We start from the raw sequence: 21,091 nt of genomic DNA, 5'->3' as shown, positions 1-21,091 counted from the left end.
ATAATAGATAATAAAATATAAAAACTTGAAACAGGTTTGAATATCTTATGGAATTGGAGCATGAATAATGAAGTTGTGAAATAATTCAGTCCTACCTGAAACAAAACAAAGATTCAAGGGAAAGAAATAGCTTTTCCCTCTTTCATTAAGCCGTATTTCAAATAATTTTTGTCTCTTCCAACCCTTTTTCATCATTCTGTGCTCAGCTATGCAAATGAATGGATGAACACAGGCCAAGGAATATTTTCCTTATTCAAGTATAAATTAAATACATTCTTCGGACTGGGATGACAGAGTGTGTCCTGCTCCAAAACCAAAATTTACATACTACAGAAAAACACATTCCCCACCACAACACTAAAAAAAAAGGCGGGGGGGGGAAAGGCATATACAGTGGAATACGGATAACATCACAAGTTACACTGCACCTCAAAATCCCATTTCCACAGAAACAGTGGATGTTCTAACAGATCTTTTCTTAAAAAGATGCCAATGAATTTAAAAGCTACATATTTGCCAGACTTGCACATTATTCTTGATCACAGCACCATGCCAGTCATTTCAGATGGCATATGGGATTAATAATAATAGGTTAGAACAAGATCACCTATCATAATCTATATCCTACATTAGGATGCAAACCAGAGCACAAGTGTCACAGCAGGGATGAGTACAACATCTGTATTTATTCGTGCAGTTCTCCCCTCTTCCCCAGTAAGCACATCACTGAACCTGATACTGCAGTATTAAGTCACTTTAAAAAACTGCTTCACATCCCCCACGCTTTTTTTTAAAGTATAGACATCTCTTTACACTAAAAAGCTTAGCAAGATCAGGTCCTTTATAATTTTATGATGGGGAAATGCTCATTACTTTTGTCACGTTTCACCAGTTTTTTTTCCTCAGTATTGAGCCTTATTCTTCAAGTAACCTATGCTCTACCTACCTGTGCTCCATCCATCAAGAGTGCTTCTGAAATTTTAAGTAAAACCAGTTGATATTCATTTCACTGTCAGAAGAGGAGCATGTCTTACCCAGTACAAATGGCTAAAAGCACCTACTTGAAATATACAGTTCATCATCTAGACCTGTTTCTATCAGGAACAGATGGAGGTAAGGTGATTAAATTTCTTCACTTTGATGGAAAGAACAAACACTTTCCTAGACAGCCATAACACCTCAAACCACTTAAATATAATGAGTATTAAAATGCCACTTTCTCTACAGAAGAGTTTAAGTAAGGACACCTACAACTTTTCCTTTAATATACTATTTCCTACCTATATTATCAAATGATCTCTTTTCATTCTCCTGTAAGTATGCTAGACAGATGATCTATAAATAGATTGATAATGAATTACTCATCGCACCAAGACGAATTACCAAATTGAGATTCCTAAAAATACCTTCCCTTTTTATCCTCACTAATTGTGAAATGAGTCACCTAAATTTTCAAAATTTAATCAATTTGTAAAGTATAGTAAAGGATTAAACACTTTTCTGATGTATTATGCATGGCATTTCCTTTTACTAGGCGATAATAACACACACAAACATAACTGCATATTATATTGCACACACTGGATACGACATTTGGCATCTGGCAGTTAGAGGTGATGCTGGCAAGGTTTTAAAGATAGAGATTTACTGCCTGTATCCATCACCCTTCATTTTAGGCCCTGGTTTGGAGTGAGATGGTGATACCACACTATGACATTACAAGAGACATGTGCTATCCCGTAACCATTACCGTGGACTTCTCTTAAACACTTCCCACCACAGGCTCAGCCATACTGGCTCATCAGTGGATACTTCAGAAAAGTCCAGATTCTCAAGTCTCAAGCATTAATGAACAAAGAAGCCAATAAAAAAAAAGAACACCCTTTGTCACTTTGATCATTAATCAAATGCACCTCCAAACAAGCAGGAAAATACAACAAACCTTGACCACAGAGCAGCTTTCTCAAGAGGGTGAGGCAGACTGTGTTCCAAGGGAATGGAAATGTCTGCTCTCCTGTCCCTATCTTAGAAGGGATACGACTGCAGAGAGGGTAACTGGCATACAAACATTTCAAATTCCATCCAAATCTAACAGCTCAATTTTTATTGTGGTCCTTTCACAATTTTTTCAGCATTTACCTTCTAAGGAAACATTTGTGATTTTTCCTTATTCTGTCACAAAGGAGGTGATTACAAAAATCTCTGCAAGTTTTCCTCTTGCTTAGTAAGTTTATTTTCATATCCAGCTTTTAAGATTCTTTATAGACAACTTTAAAATGCCAAAAGGCATTCAACTTGTCCGTCCCTATAAATAATGGCAGATTCATGTTAAAGTATATTTACATATCAATTACTTAGGACTCAATACTACACACGCTCTTGAAAAATACATTACTCCTGATTATAAATCAAGACAATTCAATTATGCATTTTAAATGCACAATTGTCCTCACATTTTCATAAATATTGGCAATAAGCTATCAGTCTCTGAAAATGCTTCAATGAAATGAAAGAATGCCTTTTCAATACTTTAAGTGCTCTAAAAGATGACTAGATATGTCACATTAATTCCTGCAAAACTGCAAAGACACATTAGAAGAAATCCTTGTTAAAGTTCTATTAGTCTATACTTTCTCGCCAGTGCAGCACTAAAAAATGTGGGGAAACTCCTAAATTACTCCTATAAACTCAAATCCTACAGTACCTATAAAAGAACGATGAGCTCCTCCAATACCCTTCGTTAAAGGCAAAGTATTTGTACAAATTTCTGAGGCAGAAAATACTATATGCCTTTGTCAACTTTTCCCAGCTTTACAAGATGTTTCTGTGCTCAGGTCTTTTCTATCTCTACAAACTGTCGTCCTATGATAGTAATCTTAAACTTCGACAAGCTTTGAAAGCCAAGGCATTATTGCCTATATAAAACTATTAATCACAGCTTTATGTTTAAGGCTGTTCTCTGAAAGAGGAAAAGAAACCTCTTGAATAAATTTTTATTTAGCTAGTTCTTCAAAGCTGGCCTATAAGTTCCTAAGGTAAACTGCTGTAGGACCTTTTCTGCTGGACAATTTTCAGAACAGCTAACCTGAATTTCTTTGCTGCATTTAAACTTTACTAGTTCTTGCCTTACAAGATGTGGTCTGAAGTTGCACCAGGGCAGGTTTAGGTTAAACATTAGGAAAAATTTCTTCACAGAAAGGGTTGGAACGGGCTGCCCAGGGAGGTGGTCGAGTCCACATCCCTGGACGTATTTAAAAGACAGGTAGATGAGGTGCTTAGGGATAGGGTTTAGTGGTGGGACAGCAGGGTTAGGTTAACGGTTAGACTTGATCTTAAAGGTCTTTTCCAACCTAAACAATTCTATGAGTCTGGTTCCTCTTTCAACCCTTGAGTCTTTTCTATATTTTAAATAAGAGAAAAGGATGGTCTCTCCCTATGTGTTTACACACCCCCAAGGCAAAAGGGGCTCTCTACATGCTATTAGGAGATAATATTAAGATGACATAGTAAGATCCAGCTTCCAAAAACTATGTGGTACACTTCAATGATTGATTAGTCATCATCTTACACAAATGTCAAAACTGCAATACAAACCCAAGGTTTATTGATTATGACTTTCTTTTTTAAAATTTAGTATTTCACTTCTACAAAAACAATGCTGAGGACAAAAATGCCAGTAGGATAGGGCTCTACAATAAGCAGCAAAGGAACAGTGATCACTTCTACCATTTCTATAGCACTTAATTTCTTTAACGGACTACATATTTTTTGATCAGTGTTGAGAGCAGTCACCTGTAGTACACGAGTATTATAACCCAGAGTTCACACAGAAAGGGAAAAACAGAGCAGTCAAAGCCTGAACTTTCAAAAGCCTCCACTAAATTCAAGTGCCACCATTTTCAGATACCCAGCTGGAGCTATAAAGGGCTACACAGAGGTGGGAACACTGGACTAGCAGTTAACACTCATGGAACAGTATACTCTAACGCACAGATATTTTTCACTACAATAACTCTTCAGCTACAGCTTTTAGAGTACTCAAAACAGCATATGATGCTTCACCCTCTTGTGTGAATCAGAAAAACACAGAAGGCATAAAGACTTTTCATGCTGTGTAAAGAGCTGGGTAATGAAGTGTGTAAAGGGTGCGTAATATGCGAATGAGAAAGCAAAAAGATTTCTAATGACTATGTAAGAATAGGGTTCCTCTGCATTATCTGAAATGACATGCAATCTGACAATTCAAACAAATCCAGAGCTAACACTATTTTATGTCCATAACTGAACGCTACTTACATTTCATTTTTTTCTTCAACATTATACACACAGACATAGGCTGCATGTGTGACAGAGGAGGTTATATGATCCTACTGATCTATGGTTTCACATTATTGTAACACTGAGAAATCCAATACTGACAGTTAAATGCAGAAAACACATGATAAACTATTTACAACTAGCCTATGCTCTAACGAGGATAAGGCTCACTATCACAGCAAGTGTGGCCATTTTAATTTTTATATATTTAAAACTTCTACACACTATTTTTTGTTTATGACTTCTAAATCTTAATAGTCCCCTTCCCACTCTCCAAAGCACCCTCCTCTCACTCTACACAAAACTTCCAGGACTAACAGCAATAATGACCATACTCATTGAAGGGCAAAGGCAGCCCTAGCAGAAAATCAAACAAATCGGTTCTTTGTTTCTGTATGTTGCCTTTGATGCTCATGCTGCAACTCTTCCTCTGAGTCAAGACAGACTTGATAGCCTTGACTGGCTGGCATGACTAGTACTGCAACAGACATTCTGCAGATCACATTAAACAGCTGTGCAAACCGCCCGCACTCACAACTTGGCTGCCAACATTATTTTTATTTTTATTTGATGTGATTATAATGTCTCAGTGCCCAATCGTGGATCAGGAACGCCATGTGACAACATTCCCCTCTTCTACTTCCACTCTCTTTTCTCCCAGAATGTTTGAAACGATGCCTCAGTGGGCAGGATGCAGGGAATAATTGGTTGGGAACAGAACAGGGACCTGGCAACTCTTAAGAAGCTTATCTGCCAAAACCCCTTTTTGGCTCAGGCTTGTAACCCACAGTCAAACACTAGGCACAGACTCACTGAATAAGACAGATTTTTGCACAACTTCCAGGATAAAACCCTCAGCTATATAGACAAGCCTAGTTAAAAACCATACTCAAAAGAGCCTTTTCCCCTAAAACTGGGAGCAGGTCCTCATTTCAAGTGTGTTTGGGGGTTTTGGGGCTTTGTTTTGTTTTGTTTGGGTTGGAAGGGACCTTAAAGATCCTCTAGTTCCAAACCCCCTGCCATGGGCAGGGACACCTTCCACCAGACGAGGTTGCTTAAAGCCCCATCCAACCTGGCCTTGAACACTTCCAGGGATGGGGCATCCACAGCCTCTCTAGGCAACCTCCAGTGCCTCACCACTGCATAGTGAAGAAGTTGCAGAGTGAGAGCAAACAGCCCAGGAACACACCGATATAGTTACTACACTCCAAACTGACTGAATGTTTGCAGATTTACTTAATTGACTTAACTGAACTAGCGCACCCAATTCTGAATTCATTCACCAAAAATAAAGACCAAATAAATTATACAAGGCAGCCTTATTTTTTTTTCTGAAATCTGAGCAAAGAATATCCCAAATCTTTCCTCTTAGTATAATGTTATCCCTTCTGTTGTCACATAACGGACTGCAACGTTAAGAAAACCAATACTAAAAATCCCTCAAGCCAAAAGGATAAACTGGTGATAAAAATGTCTTATATAATAAGGATGGATAAACTGTATTACTTTCACACTAAGCACAGCTGGAAAATAAGTGAATTGCAAAATTATGGTTTAATGATACCCCTCTTTCAGAATTCTGCTCACTCTCTCAGACGCCTGGAAAATAAAAGCCCCAAGACCTCTGCTGCAGATGCAACTTAGTGGCGAGACACATCAGTGCCATTACTTTTCCCATCACTGAGGTGGACAGAGAGATGCATCTGACATAAGCAAACAGGCAAAGCAAAGTGACAGGAATAAGAATGCCTATTCCATATTAATAAAACAATAATTTGAATTTGGACTAAAGAAGAGCTGAAGAAAACAACAAAATAAGTTTTGTGTGTTTGATATTAATTTTTCCCTGGGTACGAGTTAACTGATGTCAATATGGAATATTTTTTCTAGGGAGATGTTTGTCAATCTGTCAATAGTATTTTGCTTTTATGACAAGCAAACACTTGTTAACATCAATTGATTTGATAAGTCTTTATCGTATCATCAATGACAGGCTTCAAAAAAGGTTGTCAAAGGAGCTTTAAGGAGAAAAGGAGAACAAGAACAAAAAGCAATTTTGGCCTTTAACTGCCTGTATTTCAATGTTACTTTCTATCAGGAGTCAACTGTTAAGTTTAGGACTAGAGCCAGTCAATGGTAAAATAAACCTGCTTACAGCTTAGTTTGCTTTACTCACATTTTTGTATTTTAGATACAAAGAGATAGAACAACAAGGGAAAGGGATGGTGTGTGGCCAAAAACCTGAGGAAAGATCATGTAATCTTACATCTGGGTCACATCTCAAGCACATATCCCATTTATATCAGCATTAATGAACAACTCTCATATATCAGTAACCTATACAATATTATTTTTATTCTATCAAGACAGCATAGGAGAAAAAGGTAGAGGATGTGACTTGCTTCAAGGCTGTAGGTAGGATGCTTCTGGCCTTTGCCTAATTGTGGTCACTGAAAGATCTCACCAAGAGCCTAGCATTATGGGCTCTCATACTCACTAGGGTCTTCAAAAACATGATTCAGCCAGCCTGCCATCTGAAATTTGATGTTGACTCTCTCTGCAATGTGTATAAAAAAAACTGAGAGAAAAACCTGCAGGAATTTAGGATTGTCAGATATGTGGGATGACTGCAGGCCAAAGCAGAGAGCTGAGATGGCAATGAAGCTTCAGTGCCCCGGACAGCAGATTTTTCGACAAGACTGTTTTTTTCAGTTTTAGCCTTTCCAAAACCTTGTTGAATCCTACAAACAGTCATCATGTGGTAAATATAACAGTCCAGGTCTTCAGCATGAATAAAAACGAGCACCTGTTGAGCTTGATAAGGATGTGAGTACTCAAGGATGAGGACTTCAGTGCGATGGCTGAAACAGCACTTCATACATGCAGGTGAGAACCAGGCATCACTCAGAACCTCTAAAATACCGAAGGAAAGAATGTATTTAAGAAGGGGAGAAAAACCTGTGCAACTACAGCTGGGAGAGAGAGGTGAGAAGATAGAAGAGGAGCAGCCCTGCAGGCACCCAGGTCAGTGCAGCAGGAGAATCAGGAGGAGCTCCAGGTGCTGGAGCAGAGATTCCCCTGATGCAGCCCATGGTGGGGCAGGCTGTCCCCCTGCAGCCCAGAGAGGCCCACAGGGGAGCAGATCTCCACCTGCAGCCTGGCGAGGACCTCATGCTGGAGCATGAGGTTTGCTGGCAGGGCTGGTGACCCTGCAGGGACCCATGCTGGAGCCATCTGCTCCTGAAGGACTGCATCCCATGGGAGGGATGGCCCCACGCTGGAGCAGTGCATGAAGAACTGCAGCCTGTGGGAAGGACCCAGGCTGGAGCAGTTCATGGAGGACTGTCTGCCATGGGGGGACCCCAGGCTGGAGCAGGGGAGGAGTGTGAGGAGTCCTCCCCTGAGGCAGAGACAGCGTGTGATGAACTGACCCCAACCCCCATTCCCTATCCCCCTGCGCTGCTCGGGGGGAGAAGGGAGAGAAAAATCGGAAGTAACGCTGAACCCAGGAAGACGGGAAGGGTGGGGGGAAGGTGTTTTAGGATTTGGTTTTATTTCTCATTACCCTCCTCTGATTCGATTGGTAGTAAATGAAACTGATTTCCCCAAGTGGAGGCAGTTTTGCCCGTGATGGTAATTGGTGAATGATGTCTCCTGCTCCTTATCTCGACCCATGAGCTTTCCATTATATTTTCTCCCCCCATCCAGTTGAGCAGCTTTGGTGGGCACCTGGCATGCAGCCAGGGTCAACCCACCACACAGATGCATGGCACAAACTCATAGAAACAAGACAGGCAGGACAGAAGAAAAGAAAAAGAAGGCTGGAATTTAGATAGTGAAAAGAAAGGAATTCAGAACCATTGCAATGACCTGTCTGACCTAGGAAGTATTGGATATGGCAGACTGCAAACAAGACCAGCAGAGTATAAAAGGGTCACTGACTCCAGAGACAGCGTTTCCATCCAAAAGCCAGTGGGTAACCTTTTGCAACAAAAAACCCTTTTTTTTTCTTTTTAAAGAATTATAGACACTGACAACAGCCAGATTAAACCAGCTGCATACCAGCCAAGATCTTCTTTTTTTTTCTCAAAAACAATATCTCCAGCTTCACTAAATCAAATCACGGCATACCTGTATTTTTTTGCTTTAATACGAAACAGACATTTTAAAGACAACTAAAGAGAGAGAGATCTATTTCAAAGTGCAGTTGAACATTTCCTTCTGGAAGATTTCTTCTTTTGCAAGGTCCTTGACACTGCCAGTGCCATATTTCAGCACAACTAAAAGATAGTGCTTCTCCACATTACAGCCCTGCAGACTGTTTTTGTTTGTTTGTTTGTTTAGTCATTCCTCAGAGGCTTAATGTTGTTTGGAGACATTTATAACAATTAATTGCCCCTCAAGTTTCCAAGAGCAAATTTTTATCTTCTCAAACAAGGTGAGAATCAGGTTAAAGTTACAGGGAAATGACTGGCCAGATACAAACTGTGAATGCTGCATGAGCCACGATGACTCTTGGGATTGAAAGCCTACTTTTAGATAAGAAAAGAGAGGATTCATTCATTATCTTACTGTGTATTAGTAAACTAATGGACATGGTGTATGAGGAGAGGAAATAACAGTCATTTAGTATGTTTTCTTAACAGAATGAAATAAACACAAAATGTTTATTTTTTAATAGCTAGTAAACTTATATTCAACAGCAGAGCAGTAAGACAAACAAGGGCTTTGATGTTAGGCTGGTAGAACTGCCAGGTATGCTACAGTCTCCTATTACGTACTGGGATATCAAGATATCTTCACTAATCCTAATTTAGTCTCACACATATTCTTCACAAATTACCATTAAGAGAAGTTTTTCACCCAATGTTACATGGAACTGAAACAGTATTGCTGATGGTCACAGTGACATAAAATAAAGACAAAGTTGGTCAAATTCAAAGGGCCGACAAGAAACAGTTCAGAATTGATTCACTTAAACCTGGCAAGCCTCTCAGGGGTAAGAGCTATGGTGTGACTGGTCACGTGCAGGGCTAGGCTCAAAGAATTAATGCTAATAATTGAAAAATGGGTGACATCATTAAATCTCTAAGATCCACAATGTCCGTGGCCAACAATGCTGTCACTTACGTATGTGCATCCAAATCTGCTATGGACTAGATTCCCTGGACCAGATAGCTTTCCAAAGCACCCTCTTTCCCCTGCACCATAACAAATAACAGTCTAGCGGGATTCTAAGCAGTCATCCTCCTTTTTCCTGAGATGTGATAAAGAGAACAAAAGGGAAATGCAATGGAACTGTTCTGAGATTCTTCCTGTGAATGGAGATCAGAAGAGGCATTCAAAGGAAGAGAGGAGGCAACAAATTAATGAGGAATGAGTTGTGTTGCATTTAGGCGAAAGTATTCTGTATCTTCGGCCAGTTAAAGCCAGGAATGGCACAGCTACAGCTGTGCACAGACACAAGCATAAATGGCTGTTTGAGGTCCTTTCCATGCTACCTTTTGCTTTGCCCCGCTGTCTCAATTAGCATAGCTTCACTAGCCCTGGTGTAAGCAGCTATTGTTAAGCAGTAATATATAAGCAGAATATACAATAGAAGGAGGATACATTTACAAGTCAAATGTTGGGCATGCAGATGTTATATAGCTGAGAGCTACTGAAATGCCTTTTTGTTTTAAAATTGTTTAAACTCAGTAAGTTTCATCACCAAAATTAATACCTGCTGTTTGTGGTGTAGCAGACAGAAGAACCTATTTAGCATAGTGATAATCATCAGCTAAGTTGTGTATCTAAGCCTTTACTGCACCTGCTTCTCCAGGTTTCAGAACAAGTTTCAGAACTAAATTACATCTCAGACAAACCTTGATCATCATACGAAGCACGCACTGCAGAACAACTCAAACACGCACAAACAAATCTTCTTGTAATGTCCTGAGAATAGCTAAAACTCACACAAATGAAGACAAGCATAACAGTGTCTACCAGCATCAGACAGTGAAGGAAATGATCAGGTTTTCTAGTGTGAATCTCAAGTCCCAACCTGCCTCCCTTTTGCCCCAGGCAAGCTATCTTGCTTCTCCTGTGTTCTTTTAGGCATGTTAATCATAGAATTATAGACTCATTTAGGTTAAAAAAAGGCCTTTAATATCATCAAGTCCACTCACTAACCTAACGCTGCCAAGTCCACCACTAAACTGTGTCCCTAAGCCCCTAAGCACCACATCCAGATGTTTTTTAAATGCCTCCAGGGATGGGGACTCAATCACTTGAGTGGTTGAGTTGAGGGTTATGACTTGAAAATCATGAAGTAGAAAGAGACAACCAGTTCCCTTCCAGTGTGTTTTGGGAAGAACATAAAGCTAGATCTCTACAGACAAAAGGTCAGCATGACCCAGGTCTGTGGGAGCGCAAAAAGATCCAGGAAGAATGTTTTAAATATTGCAGGTGACTCTCTCTAGTACAGTTGAGCCGTCAAGGTACTACGTGCCTTAAAAACAAGGAGAGTTACAACTGCGAAGAGCTTACAATATGAAGTTGACCTGTGCTTATTTTGTATTGTAAATTTTCTTTCTGATTTTGCTTTGAGATTTTGCTGCAAATAATATCCTCCTCTATTTGAAAAGTCACATTTTGTCACTTACTACTGCAGAGGGTATACAATTAACAGCAATGCAGTTTTCACAGGAAAATGGTATTTAGAAGAGCTAGTATCACAGACACAATGAACATGAAGAAAACTGATGGAGACAGGGGAAAAAAAAAAAAAAAAAGAGACAAAGGAGATAAAGTCAGATCCAGAAAAAGAAATAAGATGTTGAAATTGGGACTTCAGCAGAGATGCTTAGGTGCAGGAGATGGAAAAGATGATCAAAGCCCTTCAACAGATTTTTCATTAGTGAAAAAAAAAAAAAAAATATACAGCAACTTAAGTTCTGGCTACACACAAAAGCATAACTCTGCATTGGCAGGAATGGTCAGCTGGCACGGCTCCAACGCCTACGCCTGATCAATATTCTCTCAGTAGATATTCTACTTCTGTCTGGAAAGGGGACTGGTGACCTCAGCATGCTAACAAGCATCTCTAGAAATAACTTCTACTCAATACAGACAGACTAATGTCTTCTCCTGTTGTTCAAAAAGAAAAGAGCAACTGCACTTCCATCTGCAAAAGAAAGTGTTAGAATGTACCAGGCTATGATTCCAGAATGCGAATGTTAATTAAACACAGACTACTATCCTGCAGTGCATAATCAGATATTTTAGAAAATTTGAGTTTAAGAGAGTACAAATCAGCCTTCAGTATTAGCTATTTGCTTAATTTACATTTTCCTTCTTACTCTACTGTGAGAGTACGCTGTTAGGAATAATATTTTAAGAATCTAAAGCTCCCCACAAATTCCACTTTAGGAGCCAGATGTTCAAAGTTCAGCACCACAATGCCCAGAATTATCACATTTGCATTTCTGTGCTGAACTGCCTTGAGAAAGCACCCACTCAAGAGCGATCAAACCTGAGTGTGGATCAGGAACTGAAAAGTCAGTCCAGTGGTTCACAGTGAAATAATTTTTCTCTTAGATCACCCCTTTAGTAACTCATCCTCGATGTTCACACCATTATCTGTAATTTCATCATACTATTCATAGTCCTGTAAAACAGTTGTATTGCTGCGCGGGGAAGCTTTGGGTCCCAAACCCAACTTTTTTTACCTTTGGATCAGCAGTCAGCAGCTTGAATGCTTGATATACTTGTGCTTCTTTCACACCTCCACCAAGATCCAAGAAGTTGGCTGGCTTTCCACCATTCAAGGATATTATATCACATGTTGCCATTGCAAGTCCAGCTCCATTCACTGTAATTGTAAACATCAAGTGCTTATATTTCACATAAAAGTATATGAGATTTGTGAAAAGGCTTATAACTTATCAGCATAACCACATAATGTGGCTCAAAATGTTTACATAAATATTTATTTCTAAATAGGTCAGTACCTATTCAAGGACATTCAGTGCAACAAATAATTCAAAATCTGGTCCATGCACACCAACATTTAGATTTCTTTATGACTGTATCAGTTTTAGGACTTAGATGTGCATCTTCCCTTAAGCATGGATAAGCACTGGAACGGTAATTGCGGGAATGCAAAAACTTCTGATTTAAAAAAAAAACCAAACCAAAACACACAAAAACTTCTGGGAATTACTGTTTGCTTTTTTTTTTGTTTTGCTTTGTTTTTTTAAAATAGAGATTAAAATCTCACTGTCATTGAATCAACTGCAACACATTATCAGTATCGTCTAGATCTGTGTTTAGAATACACATCAAAGCAATACAAACACTGGACATTTTCTAAACCCAGACATTTCACCAAGCTGAGATAAAATGACTAATTCAATTAGATTCATAATAGAATGTTGTACTGGCTAAAAGAATTTGTACAAAATGAAAATTATTTAGAGCACAACTGACCTTTTTACTTATCTCTTCTAAACACAAGAGTAATTTCTGTTCTACAGAAACTTCACAAAAATAATAAACTCGTATTTTCCTTCTAACAACTAAAGAGCTTCTTTAGCAGCTTTCCTTAAAGGGAAATGGAGTTCAATATTCAGTTGTAAATGGGAATATCGTGGTTTTACACACATGCTTTTGTAGTGCCTTCTGAGTAACACAGTCTCCTTTTTGAAAATGAATTATCAATTTTTCATGACTTTTCTTGTTTCGTTTTAATTATTGGAAAGACCAATTGGGTCAGCTTAAAAATTCAAAATGTAGAAACCCTACAGGCTTCACCCTTAGCCTGTCTTCTCCCTGACTTTACACATGCCCTGCCTGTCTGCTGCTGTGGCTTTCATCACAGTTTCAACACAGTTTTAGTTTCATTCCTGCAAGAACTCATGGAAGGACAGACAACCTCAGCAAAATAGACTGAAATACTGCCAAGGGTGGATTGAATGTCAGAATGTAAACAAAGTCTATACACTGAATAAGTATGAATTTGTCTTCAAATGTCTTTTGGATTTATTTGTTCTTACCAAAGCAAGCAATATTTCCATCCAGTCCTATATATTTTAAGTCATATTTGGCAGCTTCGTTCTCTATAGGCTCATTTTCAGACTTGTCATCCATGGCAAATATTTCTTTTTGCCTAAATTCTGCATTGTCATCAAAGTTTATCTTGGCATCAAAACAAACAACTGAAGAAAAAATATAAAACAACATATAGGCATTTAGAGATTACAGTTAGTCAGAGCTTCTGAAATATTACACCAACTACTAGAGCAGGGAGGGGGAGAGGGTTGCTTAGGGACCGATACTGCTTCCAACATATGATCAGCTGAAGTTCTAGCACTGAGTCCAGTAGAGAGGGGTAAGTTTTCCTCAAGTCCTATATTGAGAAAAGGTGCAGCAAGCATCTCCACACTACACAGCCATGTGCCTTTGTCAAAGGGTGATCTCCCTACCACACACAGGTGGTCTGCAGTAATTTCATAAGAGAATCTACTTGCAGTATTTTGAAAGTATGACAGATACAACAAGTAACAGGTTAGCAATCCAAAGCAATGTTTGGTAACATGCACTCATTTATAGCTGAGCAATGCAAAATGCTTTCCTTAGCCATATTTTTGATCTATAACGTTATTAGCTACACACATATTATTTCCCTAAAGAACTAAATTAAAATAACTTTAAGCCAAGGTGTTTTAAAAATGCTCAGAAGATGACTTGTAAATACAGAAACTTAAAAAAGTAAATACAAAACTTCTCAATGTTAACATCCACTATTGTTGTAAAAACAAAGTAGCTAAACCTGACTATATTAAGTAACAAAGACTAGCTAGTAGACATAATATTCACATAAAAACAAACAGTAAAAGAAATGGATGTAGAGTGAACTGGTTATTTGCCTACTTACTGACATTATTTCTATGGGTTTGTGTAGGCAAACACCTCATTAGATTAAAATGTGTTAAGTCAATGTAAGACTGCATAGTTATAATTTTACTATTTAAATAATTTGATTTGTACTATATCCATATTATAATTACCGAGTAAATTATAATTAATTTCTCAATGCAAACCAGTCAGATTTAAGTGCCTTTAAATGCTGCATCCAGGAAAATTGAATAGTTTTTCTTTCTGCTGTTTTGATTCATATTGCCATTGAAACACCCATGTGGTACGTATGCACCTGCTCATGAGCACTGCACACGTCTCTGCAACTAGAGGCCAATTACAATTAAAAAGACAATTTTTAGTCTTTGATATAGATACCCATCAGTTAAAATAACTAATCACACAATCTTTTTTGGTGGACAAATATCGCTCTGACTTTTTTTTTAATATGCAATTGCTTAACTTAGGAGAAAATATCTAAGCAAACAGCAAACAAAAAACATTTACACAAATAGGAAAGTCTCAACTGTATGTCTTGATTTGCATTGGGTTTTCTTGTTTTGGACTTCTGATGTTGCTGGGGCTTTTGTGGTTTTTTCTAAATACATTTGATTTGTAACCAACACCAGATCAAATTAAAACAGGATCAAATTTAGTTTCAGTGACTGCAGTTTCAGAAAACAATTAATGAGTGTTTGTGTACAATAAATCTCTCTTGGAAGAGTCTAGGTCCTACCTGATCAACCATTATGTGGGAATCTGCCAAAAGGAGAAATGTCTGAAGTTCATAATATGCTTCTACTGTACTAGAGCTGCTTTAATTTTTTTTTTAAACAATGAACTAAGACCTGTATAATTTTTCTTCAAGCTTTCAGTTCCTTAAATTGCTAAAACAACTCAAAGCTAGAGTAAAACTGCAGTTTCAGAGCTATGTTTACCTTAGACATGAACATCCTCAATGTCACATTAATAGAATCTCATTTCTACAGAACATTCATCTTTAACAAAGGCTGTGCTATACAAAGTAGCAGGAAAAACACCTATTAATATTTATCAAACCATTTTCACCATCAAAAGCACATTGTTACATGCATGATAGATTATATAAATGAAATTTTCTTCTAAACAAATATCAAAGTGGGCTCCAACACTTATATTCATGGAGTATTTCTGTTGGTTTTGCTAGCAGTGTAGGATTTTTGTCATCTGCCAATTCAACAGCTTCCACTGAGAGCAAACAAAATAAAAAAAAACACCAAAGAAATTGGCAGTTACAGGCTTCTGACCCAATACTGCTAACAAAGAATTTGCTACAAAATTATACAAAAGGAAACACACACAACAATGTATTCTCTTATGGAAATTCACACAAGTGAAAACCACAAAACACAGCACGAAATAAATCCATCTTAACTGTTACTTTGACAGGAATAATGGTCTCCATATAGAGACTTATATTTTATCTTTAGATATAACTGCATTAAGCTACTCAAATGTTCTTCCATTTGTTTTATCTTTATTCTTCTTTAAGACATTTCAGAGGGAGAAACTACTAGCAAAAAAGAAATAAGCACAGGAAGGGCTTCTGCGTACGTCTGCTAGTAAAATGGCTTTCACAGCTTGAAACCCACTCTTTCTGCTCCTCAGCTTCCTGCATGTGAAACACATGGGGAAAAACCTCAGAGAAAACAGCATAAAAACTCCTACTATACCTCAAATTAAGCCCTGCTCACTAAATATGCACAGCCACTCCAGAAAAGCTAAATTGGCAACTTACCCAAATCAGTTCAGTTTTTCCACAGTGCCACCTCATAGTACTCCAGCAAGGATGCAAAGTTAGTACCACCATGGTTCTTTAGGACCTTTAAGGACCATCAGTTTTGTTTCTTCTCATTTCCAACTGTCCTCTCCTGCACTTGCCCCTACTTGTCTACCACCTTCCTCTCTGTGTTGGTACCCAGCCAAATGTGTCCTTGGTGCCTCAATGACACCCCTATTCTGTTATCTGACAGCGCTCTCTGCCCTTCTTAATTCCTTCTCAGCGTCTGTACATATCTATAGTGTCCACTCACTAATGCCCAAGACATACTTAAAGGTCTTCCTTGCAGGATTACATGGCTGAGATGATGTAGTTACTGAACTGGGGATTTTGTCCTTTGCTCTGCCAAAATAAAAGAACAGCACAGTGCTTCTGTACTAGTCATATGAGCTAGTTTTGAACGAGCAAGTTTGAGTACCAGAACAGCCTAGTCCTGGCAGAAAGAGGTCACCTCAAGCTTATTTTTCTGCCTGATAGAAGGCAACTGTCCTTGATGTCCCAATTTCCGACATCTGACTGAGCATAAGGACTGCTGAGTACACTCCATACTGCCCTGCAGTGTTAAGGTATCTTGGTCAATTATTCTACTAAAAAAAATTATTTCAACATGTTCTGAGGACGGCAATTTTGTTTTTACAGTTATCAGTGGTCTTGAACCCACAAAATAAACCTGGTAAGTACATCAGCCATAGCAGACAAACATACCGATGAATTTGTTCTGAAGTGAACGTCATAATCCACAGGAAAGTTCCAGCAGTTTTTGTTGCACCTATTTTAAAGGTCCCATTCATCCTCAGAAGATGAAGTGTCATGCGTTGCACACTACTTGAACTTGAAAAACCCAGACCATTCATTTTACAAGGCCCTATTTCATTGGTCTGCATTAACTTCACTGTGCAACACAAAATGAAAACATCCTTCTCACCTCATTCCCAATTGGTTTTAATGAAGCCAAGGGATCTATTTAAACAGCAGGGAAAAACAAGTCTATTGAGTTCTGATGGCAAATTGTCCGTTTCCATTTAAAATAGAGCCTACAGTAGAACTACGCTGGTCAACAGCAAGAGTTTTTTGCCTCTCTCCCCCAGTACATGTTTCACAAATCACATAAGAACCAATGGAGCTAGAGTTAGTTGCTAAGAATTTGACTTCCATTTATTAAGCTGAGTGAGGTTTACAATGCAGAAAGTATTGATTCAATGTGCACATTATTACAGTACTTCAAATGAGCTGGAAATCTGAGCACACAGTGCTGCGAAAGCTTCTCAAATAAAAAGAGCTAAAGCATTTGGTGGAAAACATTCTCTCTGTCCAGAGAGCTAAAGGATTCTGGTGGCAAGAACACCAAAAAAACACAACCAAGAAGGAATTTAAAAAAGGTCAGAGAAAAAAAAAAACCAACCAAAAACACGGTTCGAAAAGCAGAATGCATACATTTAGGTCAGAAATATGTTCTTTTAATTTAGTTTAACGTGAAATCAGCTCATTTTGTAAAAAAAAAAAAAAAAAACAAACCAAAAAACCAAACACAAACAAAAAACCCACACATTTGATCACTATTATCATTCTCTCAATTATCCTCATATACTTTAATAGACAAGAGACTCCTTTTGTATTTGTTTTTAAAATGTCAGTTTACAATAGGGCATTTTAGTGTCCTAGAGCCCTTTTTGTAACAAAGAGCAGCACTTTATAAGTTACGTTAATAAAATGTGGTGGGGCAGGATTTGTTTTACATCTTTCAGAGCTTTTTCAGAGTACATTACCAGCAGAATTTCCCTTTTAAGCTGTGGACAATTCTCTGCCAATTCTTTTGCATTTGGTTTGTTAACAAAAAGGGAAAAACAAAGTTGGACAATTGGAAGAGACTGCAGAGTTTCTAGCCACAATTCAGCTTTTTAATTCCTGACCAACTGAGCCAAAAATAGGGATTTTTAGTGAAAAGCTGTTTAGTTTACAAACTAGCTGTGGGCACATAAAAAGTATTTTTAAAATGCTAATTCTTTCAATTGGTACTGGCTCCTATGAGGAACTCATGCTTTTGACTGACATAGCAGTGATTTTTTTTTCCAGAAGTTTCTACAACTGCAATTAAGCAGCCATATTCCTCATGTCTGTTAAAATGGGTAAAAGCTTTCTCTTTCCACTTGCTAATTTCCACTTTGATCTGTAGGCCTCTTATAAAATCGGTTAAAAACTGGAATGGTCTTTCCTGAGTATTCTTTATCAGTGTTTGTCAAGAAACACCCACCAGCACTTCCCAATGTGTCTTCTCTCAAACCACAGAATTATACCGTAGGTAGGGCCCCTACTAGAAAGTCACTAGAGCTTGCAAACAGCAACCTTTGACACTAAAGTCTCAGCTAGCTCCCTCTGAACTCTACAACTTCTCACCTTTATCTATTTAAATTAAAGAGAAGAAATAAAAAGGGAAGGGGCATGAATACCATAAAATATTGGCATTAGGAATGAATGCAAGGGTAAAAATGGTCAGCCATCAAATGAAACAGCGAGGTGGTCAGTACGATCAACTTGGATCAGCCTTATTCTATTTCAATATACCACAAGCATCTTTAGTCCCTCTTCTCTTTTGTCCAAGTGAATTGGACAAAAATGACAAATGGAAGGAAGGGTTTCAGCTGGAAAACCAGCTACTAGAATGCCATGAAAGCTAACCCAGATCCTTTTACTTAACCTTCTTAGCCCTGTGTTCATGGTAGAAGCAGATCAATTACCCTTTTTCTTCCCTAAGGATGTAGCTAAGTGTACGTTCCAGCTGGAATTTCTCCTATACCTTAGTAGGTTGCACATCCATGCACTTACGATTTTATCTTACCTATATGTTCACAAATGTAAAATAACAAGTTTCTTTCCGCATAATCTCAGGAATTCTAGCAACTAACAAAAAAAAAATCCAAGACAAAAAAAACCCAAGAAAAACCCAACTTTGTACAAAGAGCAGAAGAGCAGAAAATGTTGCTGTTTCTCACCAAGCACGACATGTAGAAGTCGATACTTCCAGTATTTGGATGAAATAACAAAAGGTATTGAAATGTAAAATCTGCCATGGGAATACTTATGAATGTTGCTTATATTATATTAGAAAATGAAATTAATGCAAAGCTGCTGCTACAGCCTTCTATGCAATTTAATTTATAGTTTGCATAAATAAAGAATTATAATGCATTCATTTGTTTCCTTCAGTTTCTTACCTTGCCCTTCTGGAGTTTCACCAAAGGGATTCACTTCAACCTGAGTGGCGTCAATTTTCAAGAAAAGATTATACAGCTTCTTAATTTGATCTGCTGCCTAAATTTGATCAAGTGATTTACAATTACCACAAAGAAAAATAAAAGTTAATGTTTTCAAGGCAAAGGTAAACCATTATTGATTATTTTTAATGTACTAAATTGCACACTAGCTCTACATAATTACTGCTTTAATTTCTCTTTTCTTAATCATATTTATGTAGTATCTAAAGTAGCTATAATGTAGCATTATGATACTGCATAACATTTAGTAAATGTGCATTTAAAGACTACACGAACTGGAGATTTTCTACAAAATAAACAGCATGATTATTACGACAAGTTTAATTTGAAAAAGTGCCTAACAGTTCATAATGACATATTCTCCAGTATGCTGAGATCTAAGTTGCATTCACGTTAATCAGTCTAAATTCAGAAACCATAAAGCAGTATGTGCATATTAGTGACTTTAGAAAAAAAAATATACATTTCTCCTTCCTACAGTCTGAAATGTTTTCTTGAAGAAATTATGTCAGAAGCATGCTTGTTTACTCTTCACAAGATACTCTTGCTTGCTCCTTAGTGTTCCTCACCATTTATCTCCATGACTGGTTCTGTGGTCGAAATTATTGTGACTGACTACTAAATTCCAAGTCTTTTCTTCTTATAACATTCTTCCATTAATAGAACAACTTAAACAGCAGCAACACGAATGTGCATAAAAAAATATCCCTTTGGTTCATTACACACTGACAACCTATTAGCTGAAATAAGTTTGCAGATGAAGTACACTAATAAAGAAACATTCAAATTTGTTCCTTCATTACTGATCAGTTAACTGAAGTACACAAACCAAAAATACTTGGGACCTCTCCTAATAAGCAAAGTGCATGAGAATAAAGAAACCAGAAGTCCGCTTTCTTCCACAATGTCATTTGTAAGGAAAAAAACCCCCAACATTACAACTGGGAAGACTCAACCCAATACTGCACTACATCAGGAAAAATATGGTCAGGGATGTTCCTATCTCCCTCTCCTCAGTGCTGACAAAGCTGCACCTGGAGTGCCGTGTCCAGTTTTGGAACCAACACACCTAAGACTCTAAAGAGTTACAGTTTGGAAGCAACGTGCAAAGTGCTTATGAAGTCTTCCCTGCCCAAAAGTCATCAGCTGAAGCATTCTCAGTGGTTTTGACTTGAAAAAAAAATAAAAAATTATCAGCTATAAATCTGCACCCACCGAGGCAGCAGTTTCCTTGGCATGGACACTCTGGTTGACAAACTATCTTAATACCGCATGGGTAAGTCTATCAACGGTGGCTGTAGGAAGGAAGTCCCACCACGCAACCCTACATTGATTCTGAGCAACCCAAAAAGCTGCTGTTGCCCTAATACACTGCTGCAATTTTAACAGATCACCAGAATTGCTTAACTTTTATTAAGGGCTGCTCCATCTTTCAGCTGCTTTCTGAATCAGGCAGCTTAATGTCAACATTTCTCTTTCTCAAGGTCTACAAGTACTGAGCCTCTTCGAGGCAAAGCATAAAATCCCAACCTAGAAATAGCAAATGTACAAGTAAATACTAGGATTTGTCTGAATAAAAACTATGTCCCTATGCTTCAATAAATTCCTTTGAGCTGACAGCACAAGGAAAGAAATGCATTCACTGCAGCATTATTTAAATGTATTGTTGAAAAGTCCATATATTGCTGTTAATTATTAAGTACGAGAACTCATCAAGGGTTGAAAGGTTCCACATCATCATTCCTCCTCATTAGATATACAGCTAAATCTTCAAATGTGTGTTAAT

At 38.0% G+C, this 21,091-nt stretch overlaps 1 protein-coding gene across 1 annotated transcript in view; it reads right to left on the bottom strand.

Moving 5' to 3' along the window:
- SUCLG2 (succinate-CoA ligase GDP-forming subunit beta) overlaps positions 1-21,091 on the bottom strand; it is a 127,168-nt gene that overhangs the window by 41,911 nt on the left and 64,166 nt on the right. The window contains exons 7-9 of the mRNA XM_035903835.1: positions 19,246-19,342; positions 13,353-13,514; positions 12,027-12,169 (exon numbers count right to left, since the gene is read on the bottom strand). Of these exons, the coding sequence (XP_035759728.1) occupies positions 12,027-12,169; positions 13,353-13,514; positions 19,246-19,342 (402 nt within the window). The remainder of the gene's footprint in view (positions 1-12,026; positions 12,170-13,352; positions 13,515-19,245; positions 19,343-21,091) is intronic.

Source organism: Egretta garzetta, unplaced genomic scaffold, assembly GCF_000687185.1.
Source record: "Egretta garzetta isolate BGI_Z169 unplaced genomic scaffold, ASM68718v1 scaffold91, whole genome shotgun sequence".
Taxonomy (NCBI): domain Eukaryota; kingdom Metazoa; phylum Chordata; class Aves; order Pelecaniformes; family Ardeidae; genus Egretta; species Egretta garzetta.
The sequence above is the reverse complement of the archived record's forward strand: the minus strand, read 5'-3'. Positions and strand labels throughout refer to the sequence as shown.